This window comes from Haliotis cracherodii, unplaced genomic scaffold (assembly GCF_022045235.1).
Source record: "Haliotis cracherodii isolate W230 unplaced genomic scaffold, xgHalCrac1.p SCAF_11, whole genome shotgun sequence".
In the NCBI taxonomy this organism is placed as follows: domain Eukaryota; kingdom Metazoa; phylum Mollusca; class Gastropoda; order Lepetellida; family Haliotidae; genus Haliotis; species Haliotis cracherodii.
Window position 1 is genome coordinate 36,490,393 of NW_027266266.1, and position 15,043 is coordinate 36,505,435.

General features: G+C 40.3%; 1 protein-coding gene across 1 annotated transcript in view; it reads left to right on the forward strand.

Moving 5' to 3' along the window:
• The first annotated feature begins 7,777 nt into the window (after window positions 1-7,777).
• Window positions 7,778-15,043, forward strand: part of LOC139455724 (NACHT and WD repeat domain-containing protein 2-like) — a 35,984-nt gene continuing 28,718 nt past the window's right edge. The window contains exons 1-5 of the mRNA XM_071237272.1: window positions 7,778-7,857; window positions 9,836-10,560; window positions 11,606-11,808; window positions 12,593-12,708; window positions 13,862-14,073. Coding sequence (XP_071093373.1) covers window positions 7,778-7,857; window positions 9,836-10,560; window positions 11,606-11,808; window positions 12,593-12,708; window positions 13,862-14,073 — 1,336 coding nt within the window. The remainder of the gene's footprint in view (window positions 7,858-9,835; window positions 10,561-11,605; window positions 11,809-12,592; window positions 12,709-13,861; window positions 14,074-15,043) is intronic.

Consider the following 15,043-nt stretch of genomic DNA (forward strand, 5'->3'; position numbering starts at 1 on the left):
TCAAATGATTACATTTTCTTCACCAACGTGAGATTAATAAAACTGAATAAATAATAAATCGTTTTTCATTTTTCGCATTCCGTTCAACCAGATTGTGCATTGCATTTATACAAACGTCATCTAGTTACAAGCTCATATTTCTATCTATCATTTTTATTTATGCAACCAATATGCGCACTCGAGTGGGTATATGCCATTAATGAATTAATCATTCATTCGTCTGAAATCTGCCATTAATCATGACTTGATTTGATTTAAGTGAGTGAGTGAGTGATTTAACGTCACATCGGCAATATTTCAGTCATATCGTGACGAGAACAGTTTCTACTACAGTAATAAATACATTTTGAATAGAAAAAACAAACACCTGTCGACATAGGAAAGTAAAAACCATTAGATTATCACAGATAAAGATATAAAACTAGTTTGTAATCATAACAAATTGCCTATTCTGACATTACAAAATACAAATACCCTAGAGATCACCAGCAACCAAAGGCAGGCCACTACAGCAGGGGCCATGGGGACTAACGGTACCTCAGCTACCTCCATGGTACCCCAGCCGGATTTACACCATCCCTTTAGTCACTGATGATCATAAACAAGGTTTAACCAGAGCTTAAAACAAATCACTGTTCTACGAATAAAACACTGGTAGACACACAAATACTTTGAATGACGTGGGCTTACATACCCTTTACCGGGACAATAATTTTGCGCTACTTCAACCCCCATCAAGGACATAGCCAACTACGATGTCGGGTAATAATCATTTACAACCATTTTAAAAACGATTGTTACATTAACACTTATATGATCCTTTACGGATACAAATTTGAAATATAAATCCAAAATCAACACAGTCAAGCAGGATGCAGAAAAAGGGATACAGAATGGAGAATTACTATCATAATCCACATTACTTTATTCTGTTGATGGTGTACGGATGTGGGTAATAGATGGCGATGTCAGTTACATGTGGCGCACATGGACAGCCATGGTGTAAGGGAGACTACTCTTGACAGCCTCTCTCACAAGGTGGCATGCTGATTGGCGGATTGCGTGAGCTGTCCGCCATGTTTACGACGTAAAAAATACGACGCCTTCAGATCTGCTCTTGTTGTTTTCGGGTGAGATTTTTACAAGGTGTCGTTGTCTGTATTGAGTAGGTTATTTGCCGCGCCGTATTCACCGTGCAGAGTAGCGTCCTCTAGGTGCGCTAGAAACTTATGGTGGGTTCGAATCCCGGTTCGCCCCAATTATTTGTCTGGGTTTGTCTCAACCACACCCGTTTTCGTGATTTTCAGTGGTAAACGTCTAAGACCTGCATCACTTCACTTCCTCCCAAATGAAGCTTACCCGCCGTTATATAACTGGGATACTGTTCAAAGCGGCGTTAACCCACTCCCTCACTAATGATTGTACTCATTTGTATATAATCATTAGTTGGTGAGTTTGGGTTAACGCTGCTTTGAACAGTATTCCAGTGTGTATTAACATGTGAAGATCCGGATAGATAATAGGTCTTCAGCAACCGATGCTTGTCGTAAGAGGCGACGAACGGTATCGGGTAGTCTGGCTCGCTGACTTGGTTGATGCATCATGTCATCGTATCCCAGTTGCATAGATCGATGCATATGATGTCAAGCACTGGATTGGCTGGTTCATAGCCTGTATGAGTTACGGTCATTAGCAATGTCAACTTTCCAAGTGATATTCTAAGGGGGGGGGGGGACAACTGTTGTTGTAGCTAGCAGGGTCAAGAGTCAGCTGAACTTTGGTATACTGCCTATGCCTGTATATAAGGGAAAGGAGCTCATCGAAATCAGTTTTTTACAAGGGTTGCTTTAGTAGTTAGAAGACATACAGATTGTTTTATATGTAGAACTCTTGAAATATTATGTGATATGGTGTTAAATAAGTGGAACTTTCTAAATTGTGTAGTTCCATTAATTTTTTAAATGGTTATGTAGGGTAAGACTATTGCTGAATATTTTCGTCTGGTGATGAAAAAGTGTTTTATCTTATATATTCCTGGGATCGGTTGTTGGCTCCAGGAACAAGTATATTGTATTATAATGGACTTTGAAATACTGCGAATGTTAAGAATATCTGACTGTTCTTATATCATGATGTTATATTCATATGAATAAGACGACTTCACGTTTCTTGTTGATTTCAGTTTGGTTTGGCTACAAAGGCTTAACAAAATAATGATTTAATGTATGATGTTGTTTGTTTGTTGTTTAACGCCGCACTCAACGATATTCCATCTATATGACGGCAGTCTGTCAATAATCGAGTCTGGGACAGACAACCCAGTGTTTGACATCATGAGCATGGATCTACCCAATTGCGAAACGATGACATGCATCAACAAAGTCGGCGAGCCTGTTACGACAAGCATGGGTTGCCAAGGAATAGTCTAACACGGAACCTTCACGGGGCAATTTAAGGTATAAACTTGATTTGTATATCCGCACTGCATTAACTGTAGAATGTCTGATGATAAATGAATCAAGAATTTATATAATACTTGAAGTGTGCAAAAAGAATGAAACGCACGTAAAAGAATAAACTGCTGTCCTAGTAAATGTGCCTGATGAATATATATTTTGTCTGTTGATGTGGGCCCAGAACCCCATTCGTGACCAACTCGTGTTATTCCGGAACATGCCGAATAGCGACTTGTGACCCTCTGATGGCCATTTTTGCGACCGGGTTCCTTCTTAGCGCAAAGGGGCATACCTAAAGCAATTGTCAACACGTTGCGTAATGGTTCACAAATATTTCCCCATATATTACATATATTTCAGATGCAATTTAAAGCACATCTGGACATGTGGAAATTTACAGTATGATTGAACACATTCAACTGTGTCTTGGGTACATTTTAAGATGCAAGACATATGTAAAATCAAAAATTATTTCTGATGGATTCTTTGACGAAGAACTTGAAATCATACGCGCATTCTGATCGGTTTAACGTATTTCCGCACATACATATTTCGTAACATTCATCGATAGGGGGACGAGTTTTCTTGCAGGTCACGGAAAGGAGCGAGTGGTGACGAATGCCGAGAACCCCAGGAAATCCAAAGGACGAAGAGATATAAGCCTTACAATGCAAAGGTAAAGATGTGGCTGTACGGAGGCATGTGCAATCTCAGCTATGGACAAACACATATAGACAGATACCTGCTCCAAATGCGACAGACTTAACTTCTCCCCCATTGAACCTTTGTCATCAGGACAAACTGAAAAGGCTGCTTGCGTCTAAAGTGAGAAAGGGAAATTCACCATTGAAAGGCTGAACGTGCTCAAGAGAGTCTTGTCACCTCAACTACATCGGATGAAGGGGGGGTGGGGGTCAATTAAGTAACACCCCATCACCATGACTGAAATTTCATTCATCTTGTCCTGCAATAACTTCAATTTTCTCTGGCAATTTCAGTTGCCATCAGACGTTTACTTCGACAAATAGTCCAGTTAATTTAAGTCAGATTGGCCATTAAGTCACTGTCCTCTAACCATGTGACCTTAGACTAACAGAACATTAATGCCTTCACCCCACGTCTCTCAGTGTGAAAGCATTAAGTCCTGACAATATTTCTGATAGCTGATGTAACTTCTCCAATGTGATGAGCATCAGATTTGGATCTACTTCAAGCAACCCTGACGTGAAATTGGACCAACTTTATTAAAAATGTTTGATCAAAGCCTTGACAATAGCCGCGCAGTAATGTTCCTCAAATGAGTTTTTTCTGGAAATCTGGTTGAAGCAAATATCATTGTCAATACATACTAATTCTCAGAATTCGTTTTAGGCAAGGGACTAGACTAACGTTTAGTCTCTGAAATCTTATATTACACGATATCCTTCTTAACTCTTAAAATAATAAAAAATCCCTGTGCTTTGGAAAAGAGCTAGCTCGGGCTGGCTAGACTTGCTTTTGTATGCGTTTCTAGATTATTATTTTTTTCATAAAATAAATATATTCCACGGTCATGGTGCAGGACTAGCAAGGGACCAACACATTCAGTAATGACCTGACTGCATCACTCTTCAAACGCTCGCATGGGCTTTTTCTGATTACGCATTTTTACTACCTGTCGTAACTGCTTTTTGGGCGTCAAGTGGGACCCTACTACAGTTACCTAAACGCATTGTCCTCCCTTGTCATCATGGTCAGTTAAGCCAGGACTTTGCAGCTCGCCTTGTCAGTATCGGCTCATCTCAGTCAAGGAGTGATTCGTCTAACGACGCTTACTCCGGATTGTCTCCATCATAATTTATACTCGCATAATAAAGAAACACAACACCAGCTTTTATTCACATTAGTTTTACTTACTCTCAGTCCATTTATCAATACACGACAGGATCAGACCGGCCAGGCTCGTCACTACATGGGGACAACCTCTCCTCGCTCTCCTCTCCTAATGTTGACGGTATCATTTACAGTGTTCGGGCCTGTCTTTGTCACATGTCCTCACAGATCATTTTAGTTGGTTAAGAACAATATCAGACCATGAACTCGTGTTTGTGTCGTGATCAGCAAATAACCGGAACCTACTAACTGATTAAAGATGTCTATTGATTAATTGGCGACAACACCACCGAAGTTATCCGGAAATATCCCGTCACTGTCATCGCCCTATTGATTTCCTGTGTGTTATGCCCTCACTTCGGCGTTCTGTCTCCGTCGTTTTTAAAGCTATGACCATTAGTTTAAAGGTTGACTTTGTTATAATTTCTAACGTTTTCGGGATGCATTTTACCTTATAACATCTAGGTTAGGTCTTATATGTTACAATACAATTACAGTAAACACAAGAGAAGTAAAACAGGATCGATCATTCCATATATTACATTTCATACATTGTGAAACCTAGTAACTATCTGACCGTATTCATCTCGAATCTTTACCCGCTAATAGTAAATGACTGTATCTTAGAAGCATGATAACAATTGTCACCAGTAGGTGATATAAAATGTCACACTAGAAACCGTGCGAGTAAGCAACATCCAACAATAGTATAATTCTGTACCAACATGTATCATCACCGCATTATTCATTGTCTCGTCATTGTATTTCACGTCACATGACTGTATTTCGATTCTCATCATTGTATTTCGCTTCACTGTATTTGTAACCATATCATGTAACCATGCCACCCGTACTCATTTGTATTCTCGTATATACACAAAGCGACCTTGCTTTATAGTGGCCTGCGAAATATATGCGCGGCCAGAACCCATGAACATGATTTGTATTCTCCATTGTCAGCTAACACATAACTGTAAATAATCCGAGTATTCGGAGTATTCAAAACACAACGTTTGACAATAACAATACACATTCTCAACATGTATGCACGATTGTATTTTCCTATAACCATGCGACAATTGAATCATCTAACAATGTAATAACAATCTATAGCATGTGCTAGCTCCAGGCATGTAGCACCATGTAATTCTCAACCTGAAATAAAACACATGTAAAAATCAATATTAGAGTGCGCCTCTCCAATGCGAAATTTGCAGTGCTGTAACTGAAAAGAGACGAAATATAACAACTAATCTGAATATGTGAAATACATATATCGAGATTTCTATCGCTTGGGCTTCTATTTCAACGACTTCTGTATCCTGTAATCGCGAATCAACCCTTGGGCGATATTAGATTCGGGTTCCCATTGAGCCTCTTGTAAAGTGACATTTTCCCAGTGATTATTGTAGTTTTTCTCTCCATTGACTATTTCATGCGCTAGAATTCGTTTCGCTATGAAAACGTCGTCTTTCTGTATATCAAAGGTGAGATTCTTTTCTGCGTGGGGGTTAATTTCTCTGTCATATCCGTTTCTGTATCTTGTTCATAAAGTTGAGACGAAGCAATTTGATTATCCGGAGAAACAAGTGGGAATAAATGAATTATCCTATCTTTTGGGTAGATACACTTTTAAAGCCGGATAGCGTGGACAAAAACCTTAAGTATTAAGTGATCATTACAACGACATAGTTTTTAGGTGCTATGTTGAAATTCACTTGAATCGTCCTATTGCCTTTATGCTATCGAATAATGTCTATGGGGTCTGAGATTAAGAGGGTCACTAACTGTAGTATCTATCATACAACTGATACTATATCTGGTGCAGTCAAAATCGTTATCTTGTCCTTGTCGACAGCCGACTTGGCGAGATCATTGCCTGCACGGTTCTTATCAGTAACAGTCCCAAAGTTTTTGCCCAATCGATATTGGACTGTGAAGCAACCTATTGTTTTTTATTGGGGAGGAATTGTAATATTTGACAGCGAGAGAACAGGAATTTGATCTGGCTCTGTGGTCACTGTTTGTTGACCTGTTGACCAGCAACAGGTGGTAACAAAATACCATGTACCCAGATAGGAACAATTGTTGAACCATTTCGAACAGTCAAAATGTAAGAAAGATAATTCATGACAGCGCTTTGTTGTAGCAGGAAATCTAAGAATAAAATCAGAGACGCTAAATCGGCAACAACTTGAAAACGTTCTATTTAAATGTCACCTATAATGGGAGGTAAAACCTTTGACTTTTGAAAAGTGATGTCTTTCGACAGACCCGAGTCTTTGAAATCTAATAGCATCGCCTTAATCCAGAAACTAACTGTTCTCCCAAAATAACATGCATCCTATTCTTGTTGTCATGGTGTTTATGACATTGAGAATTGGAAACCGGTCGGTCACATGACGTCAAATAAAAATAGTAAAAAGTCGATTCAAACCTGTCTGAAAAAAAGTAGTCAATCTTTTCTGAACTGGCGATGGGTAAGCGTTCGCTCTCATGCTGAAAACCCGGGTTCAATTCCCCACATGGTAGAATGCGTCAAGCCCGTTGGCCCCGCCATGGAACTGCTGGAATTTGCTAAAAGCGGCGTAATACCATACACGCTTACCCCGAAAGATTCTAAGTCACCAAACCTGACCACCCGATTCACTTAGGATTGCCATTTACGACCAGCAAAGGTTGCTGTGGACCTATTCTCACCCGGAATCCCCGAGGGGTCCCGTTGTGTAGTTTTGAGCTTTATAACAGGCAGGGTTCTTTCCCTATGGGTACAAGCAACATATGGCATCTAGTGTTAAAACTTTGTTACGTAGATAACACCGGGCTCTAAGACATTGTTCGAAATAGTTTATGTCTTTGTTTGACGAAATTTTTGTTGTAAATTTGGAACAGTTTTAGATACAAGCTTCCAGGTGCGATTGGAAACCAGTTTAATAATTATGTATTTCATGTTTGTAGTTCAAAAACGATACCGAAAAAAAAGCCATTTGGCCCTTTGAAAGACAGTGTGATGAAAATATCGGATGGCATCTCTGTTACATACTTAATAATATGAACACATATTCATATAATCTAAAAGTCATTCAACTACTATTCCCGTGGCATATTTTGTAGAGATATATGGCGACGACAGTATATAGATCTATGCTTGATAGAGGTATATGTGAATGAGAATATTGATTTGTTTATACACTGACAGACTGCGTAACTACAAGTATTCACTGCAACATTATGAAACGTATTCCTATATAGCAGGGCCGGCGTGTTTACACTTAGCCACAACCGGGCACTGTGATTGCTTGCCGGGCCGTGAACAGCTGTTGCTAAGGACGCTACAATGGTGATCTCATGTACCCGGAAGTATAGGGAGCCCGATCTGTGACGGACATACCAAGGCTCGGAATCACACACTGAACGTTACTCGGAGAATAAGTTTGCTTCCTTAATCCATGGGTTGTGGCAGCAGCCAAAGTGGCCACACAGAGCCGAGCCATGCATCTCCACAACAACCGCAGCCATATTCACGCAGGTAGGCTAAATAGGAGATGAATGTAATTACGTCATTTTTTTTCAATTCATACAGTTTAATGTTATTTGGTAGTACTGCTGCATACATATTGTATTGTACTGGCTTGGAATTATGAATGAACTACAACTGAGTTCATGTCATTCATTATAATATTGCTTCTGAAGTGGATGTTATGTTGACGAAGGGAGACAACTATGTGTTATGTTTGTGCACACTATAAAGAAGCGGTTGTAAAATATAAATAAATCTAGATCGCGAAGACGGATGTTGTCTCAGCACCACCTTAACACACCAAGTTGACTTTTCCTTATTGTCACACTTCGATTCTGAGTCCAATCTTCTTTACAATTTGTGACCAATTTGAAATCCCACGCGGTGATATTTCGAGGTTATGCCAGGGCAATTTTCATGTCATACCCGATGACAACGCGAGACAACTCGTGAAGATCCGGGGTACAATAGGTCTTCAGCAACCGAAACTTGCCGTAAAAGGAGACTAACGGGATCGGGTGGTCAGACTCGCTGACTTGGTTGATGCATCGTATCCCAGTTGCGTGGATCGATGCTCATGATGTCAATCACTTGATTGTCTGGTCCAGACTCCATTATTTACAGACCTCCGTCATAGAGCCTGATTAGTGCTGAGTGCGGCGTTAAACAACAACAAACAAAGAACGCGAGACACCCATATTAGTCCGGGGCCGAAGGTCAGAGGGTTCATATGGGGGTCGAGGGTTGATATTGGATATGATATGAAAACTGCCACATACTAACCTTTTTAATTTTTAGCATATACCACAACATCAAATTAAAATGTAAAATTATCTATTTGCAAGTGACTGCAATACATGTTCACTTTGTTTGGAAGACATTCATGAGAAAGCTTGCCCAGCAGACGAGCAGACGACGCACTAATGGACGTAACTGTTACCACCAATACTGATATTGATCGCCCATTGAAAATGAAATGACAAGCTATATCAGCCCGGCAGAGGGTGTAATACGGGTGTGTTTATTACACCCCCTGTGACGTGACCGTCTCCAAGTTGGTTCTATCGCACATGCAATTGATAGGTATATAAGATAATGATGTAATATTTGCTAAGTGTAGTCCACAACCTGTTTTACGCAATGTGTCTCTCGCGACGCAACAGGCCGCGTTAAAGGGATACTGGTATTGTTTCAGGGTGACAAAACGTATTAAAATAAACCTCGTCGAGGTACTAAATCTATCTTATCTTACCTTATCTTAATGTCATGTATAATTTGTCACACAAAAATTACAATGTAAAGGACAACTTAAAATATGAAACTTAGAAGATACGGAAATTGCTGTTGAGTTAGTATTAAAAATATCAGCCTTCAAATGGTGGACCACTAGCCTAGTTCTCTTTCTTACACTTGCAAATTTTGGACTTCTGGCAGGGTCAAGTACAGAAGAATGGGTTAACAAAAAGATAATGTCATCTAAATCACCCAGCCCGTTTAAATATATATATGTATGCCATTATACCAAGCATCGTGCTACGTCATGATGGAATTCGCTATTTCATCGGTGTTATGACGACAATTTATTACTAATATGCAGTGAGGCTTTAAAAAAACAGGGACACTCAAAGTAGCGAAATTATTTACTTCGTACATGGTGACACAAGAGATGGAGGAAAAGCAGGAATGGGTGAGTATTGTTTTATGCCGATTTTAGCAATATTCCAACGATATCATAGTGTGGGCACCAGAAATGGGCTTCACATATTTTACCGAACGAACCCGGGCTTTCGGCGTGACAAATGAACACTTTAACCACCAGGCTACCCACAAGCACGGATATTGTGTCGTGAATTGAGGATGATAGTCGAGATGAATGTTGACTTGTTACGCTATTATGCAACAAACCTTTATCGAATAACGAAGGATGTCTTATACATAATATCCAAAGTATTTGAAACACTTCACTTATTTCTCCTGTTTTCAACAGCGAAGAAAATCAGCATACTCACCTGCCTACACAGGAGACAGTTCCGATACATGTGTCAAATGACAATACACCTGACGGGGCCCCAGAGAACAGAAAGGGAGATCCGAAAGAGGGGGACCCGGAAAGAGACATATCGACAGGTGAGGATACGAAGCACCGCGAAGAAAGCCCGAGTGAAGATGGACCGACAACCAATACAGCACCTAAAGACGCAGATCCAACTGAGGTTGATGGCGGTCTAGTAACTGAATCCGATATGCGCGGACAGGAAGAGGAGGCTCGATCCAATGATCGTTTGGAGACGAATCAAGAACCACCTGTCATGCCTGAGCCTCTCAACGAAGAACCTGTCCAACAGGAAAAGAGTGATGGTTCGGAAATTCCGGAAAATGACCCTCAGCCTGCAGCCCAGGAGGAAGGTCAAAATGATCAAGAGGTTCTGGATGGTTCTGAGAATACAGACATAAATCAGGCGAGTAGTGAAACCCTTGGGGAACCAGGATCATTAAATGTGCATGATGACAACACCCCTGTTTCGATAGAAACTATAGACAACCCTAAAGACGACAACGCTGACAGGTTTGATGAAAGAGCTACAGTGGAACTCCAGGAAAGGACTGTGTCTATGGAGGCTGTAAAGCAGAGTCTACTCTCTGGAGATGCAAGCGTTCAGTGCCCAAAGACAGCTAAGATAGTTAGGATCTTCCTCAGCAGTACATTCACAGGTGAGAAATTTGTAGTTTTGTGAGTGAGTGTGTAAGCGTGTGGTCGTTGTTATAGTTCATGTGAAACCCTTGGTATTAGCACCCGTGAAGATCAGGGTTAGGTCTTCAGCAACCCATGCTCGCCGTAAAAGCCGACATTGCTAGTCGTAAGTGGCGACTAACGGGATCGGGGTCAGGCTTGCTGACTTGATTGATGCATGTCATCGTATCCCATTTGATTGGATCGATGCTCACGCTATCAATCACTTTATTGTATGGTCCAGACTCGATTATTTACAGACCGCGGTCATGTAGTTGGAATATTGCTGAATGAACAAGAACGTTGTTGTTCATGAGTGTATGTGTTTGGTTTAGTCGCTTTGAACAATATTTCATTTATATCAGGGTGTGTCAGTTTAACTTTGGAGAAAATCCCGGAGTAAACATTTTCCACCTCGTGAAACCAACGAGAACGCGTGTGATGTTGACAAACCTAGAAACGTACTCAGGCACACATAGGGGACGCAACTTTGCACGAATTGCGGCGCCTAAGACGACACAATCTCATTAAAATCAGACCTTTGTTCTCGCTATCGCTAAACAAAGATCTGAAGACATCCCATTAGTGGTCACGTCAAAACGACCTTTCATCCGACCAATCAGAGCGTCGCTTACCAGATCATGAAAGTGACAGTCAGAATGTGATTTCTAATAATACAACCTCGAAAACTTTAACCCGGGGTATTCCGAACGAGAGTTACGGGTTTAACGACTGAATCCATACAATCTAGAACATCTTTTAGCCATTCCGGGATGTTTTTTTGTTCAGGTTTCAATTTTGTAATCGAGAATTTGTCAAAATATGTTGCGAAGCGCAGTCACCAATTTGAAATTAGTGCCGTAAAGCACGAGAAAGCTGCCTTCTGATTGGTCATTCCGTTCGTCAGTCAAAGTTCGCGCAAGGTCGGTCTAACGTTTAGCGGTAGCGAGAACTAAGATCTGATTTTAATGAGATCGAAGACGACATTGCACAAAAATGAAAAACTAAGAGGTGTTGTTTTACCAGATACCATACAGGAGAGGAACCACCTACTGGAGAGGAGCTACCCCCACCTCAAGGCCGTGTGTAAGAAGAAGGGGTACGAGTTTCAATTAGTGGACATGAGGTGGGGGGTTGGGCAAGGAATAGCCAATGATCACATGACCAGTGACATGTGCTTCCGTGAGATCAAACTGTGTCAGCAGCTCTCGACGGGGCCCAACTTCGTGGTGAGTTGTCGTCTGTACTGTACTCATATTCCATGGGCTGTCTCCAAAGTAAGTGAGAAGGGAATTGCTTAGGCCGTAACAAATTGCTTACATGAAGCTTTGTCGTCTTATACCTTGAGGCTAAGTAAGGAAAGTTTTTCCCTTAAAAGGCTGCACAAAACTGTATTTCGTATATTTTAGCTGGTGACCCATTTTACCATTTTAGTTGTAGTATTAATGGTCTCAAGCAATAAAGTATTGAGCTTTTAAAGTGTTATTTTGTGTTGTTTTATACAAAAAAGGAAAAACTACATTTTTTAAAAATATATCATCAATTGGTTTATTTCTTATTCTAAAAAAACATTGACTGCAAAATATAACGATTATTATGGTTAATATATGTTTATTTCATATTAATTAAATGTAACTCATTGAATGTTTACTGAGAAAAAAATGGAATAGGGATTAGAAAGTTAAAGTCAAAATATGTTACATCAGAAGCGACGAATCACTTCCAAACTAGTATAGGGACAGCACCTTTTGAAATCGGCATACTCGAAAGTACTTAAAACTTAAATAAGTGTATTATAATTATTTTATTTTATGCATACACTTTGTTATTAATATCTTAAACATGATAAAGTGCCAGTGGTTATATATTACTGAGTTAGATTTTGTATTTTCTTTCTTTCTGAGCTGGAACAGAGAGTTCGTTATAGCCAACCATGTTTGCAAAGTTGGGTAATGCCCAAATTTACAAGCAAAATGACTAACAATTACCGACCATGTGAAACCTGTGTTGCAGACACTGTTATCTCACAAATATGGCTACTACGCATATCCACGCCAGATCGAGGCTAAGCTCTACAGACAGCTCATGGCGACTGTGACGTCAGAGGAGGACAAGACGCTGATGGAGAAGCAAGTATAGTTACTGCCATCCTAATGAAATGCCAACATGCACAAAGCGATCTTAGTCTTAAGACGTGTGTAAATCTTAACGGAGACTCGTTTTTGTATTTAGTTTGTTGTTTAACGCCACACTCAGCAATAGTCAGGCGACAGCCTGTAAATAATCGAGTCTGGGCCAGGCAATCCCGGACGCCTTGATCCGAGCTTTGTCGTGATTCAAAAAAGTATTAAATCATAATCTGATAAATATTGATTATTATACGAGCATACTGAAACGACTATCAGAATTGTTGTATTTCCGAGTCGAATGACATCAAAAATCTCCAGTTATGACGTCGTTTCTCGTGTGACGCCATTCCGACCTCGCATCACAATAAGATTCTTGGTTACGTAAGCAATACACGGGTCCGCGTGAAGGGATATTTTCACAAGTACATTGACGCATGCTGTTTTTATGAACTCGGTTATTTCAAATGGGTAATAATGCACATTATGTGAAATGATAATGTATAAACATAAATCTTAGCAGTTGTTGAATTTAACAAGGTGCGTGATATTTTGAAGGGAAAAGGGATTTGTTTAATTGAATATCGAAGTGTCTCAATCTCACTCGGTTAATCCAGGTTCCCTTGTTTGCTTCACGTTTTCTATGAAGAGAGATATAAAACCAAACAACATTTTATGTTAGTAGTGGACTGGTTGAGTTATTGATCCAGGGCGCAGTAACTTGACAATTTTGCGTGTCTTTACTTTCAGGGTCCTCTAGTATTGGGTTCGAATTCCACAATTCGTCCATATTTTGACCCCTGACATGTTAGCGCCATTTCAATTCACCTGGGTTTCTACCTTTGGGGTTTCTTCAGACATTAAACTGACACCCCAATAATCGAAACTCCACTCCTCACTGGCTGTTCAAAGTGGGAGGGTGGCCCAGGCGCGGCAGTAATAGTTAGGCTCGCCAGAAACCTTATTATCGTGGCTTCGAATCCCAGATTTGCTTAGATTTCTAGGATTGTCAGTAAGCCATGCTCGAACGTTTCACCAATGTGGTAAACGTGTAAGACCTGCATCACGTCTGGCTTTCCTCCCACGTCTGGTGATATAACGGACTTCTGTTCAAAATGGCGTTAAACTAAACTCACTCACTCACTCACTCTTTCAGGTGGTTCATTGAAGACACCAACGCCGACCCACCGCAGTTTATACTATTGCCAGTTAGTACACACTACCCTCGGTTTATGTCCCCTGACTTTGAAGTCTACAACCAGGTCCGGAAACTGTGGGGCAATGACTGTAACGGGATCATTAACACTCTCATAGCTGCTGCCAAGGAGGTGTTTGATGAGGAAGACGCCTCACGCTTCATACTAGGGGGTAAATGTTTTTTTTTATCATATAATAAATAGTATTCCGATGCAACAAACCAATCTTACAAAATGTACGTTGTAGAACAGTTAAAATGCATTTTTTTTATTTGGCTTAATAGTATTTATACAGAGATGCAATGTCTGCTTGTACATGTTGCTGTTGTTCAAACTGTAAACATGGATACAAATTATTTATTGTTAGTGATAATTGGGACGTTAATACTTGCATTGTATTCATACGCTGTGAGTAACGTTACAACAGTGAGTGCAATTGCCATGGTTACATTTTAAACATTGAATAATTTGAGAATGATCATGTGACGTTGATCATTACCCTTGTTTCCGTGTCGTATATATTATGAATGAGGAATACATTCACACAATGTCATTTTCATTCCGGATACAGCACACTCTTACTTATTCATATCACTATTTTAACTCAGATGTGTCAAATTCATGGTTGTCTCGAACTCAATTTATAGTACCAAGTGTTAAATGTAAGGTAAAAGTCGATTGTTTTAAACCACAACTGAGCACCAGTTAGGATTGGCCTAAACGCCACAGTTGCCTACACATAGATATGACAACTGCTTTTGTTTTAGTGCTTCGTACAAATGCTATGTACATAACATGCGCGATGTGGAACGTTTGCTGTCTGTTGCCTGATGACAAGATCAGACGGTAATAAGGTCGGGTCGGATGTGTCGAACCCCGGATAAGTCGAACTACTTCTCTGGTTCGAGCCAAAGAGGTTCGACACTATGTCATATTAACGATACGGAAACACGCGCTTGGCTTATGGTCTCTGTACGTACACATGGGAGGACAAATCTAAGAAATAGAAACCTCCTTGTCATGATCAGGGGTGACGTTGCTGCAGCAGTCTTGGGTCGAATGCTGGAGCTTTACGGGTTATGGGCATTGTTTAATCAGGATCACACGTCACGTTGTAAACGTCAGCGGCTTCTGTTAGTTTA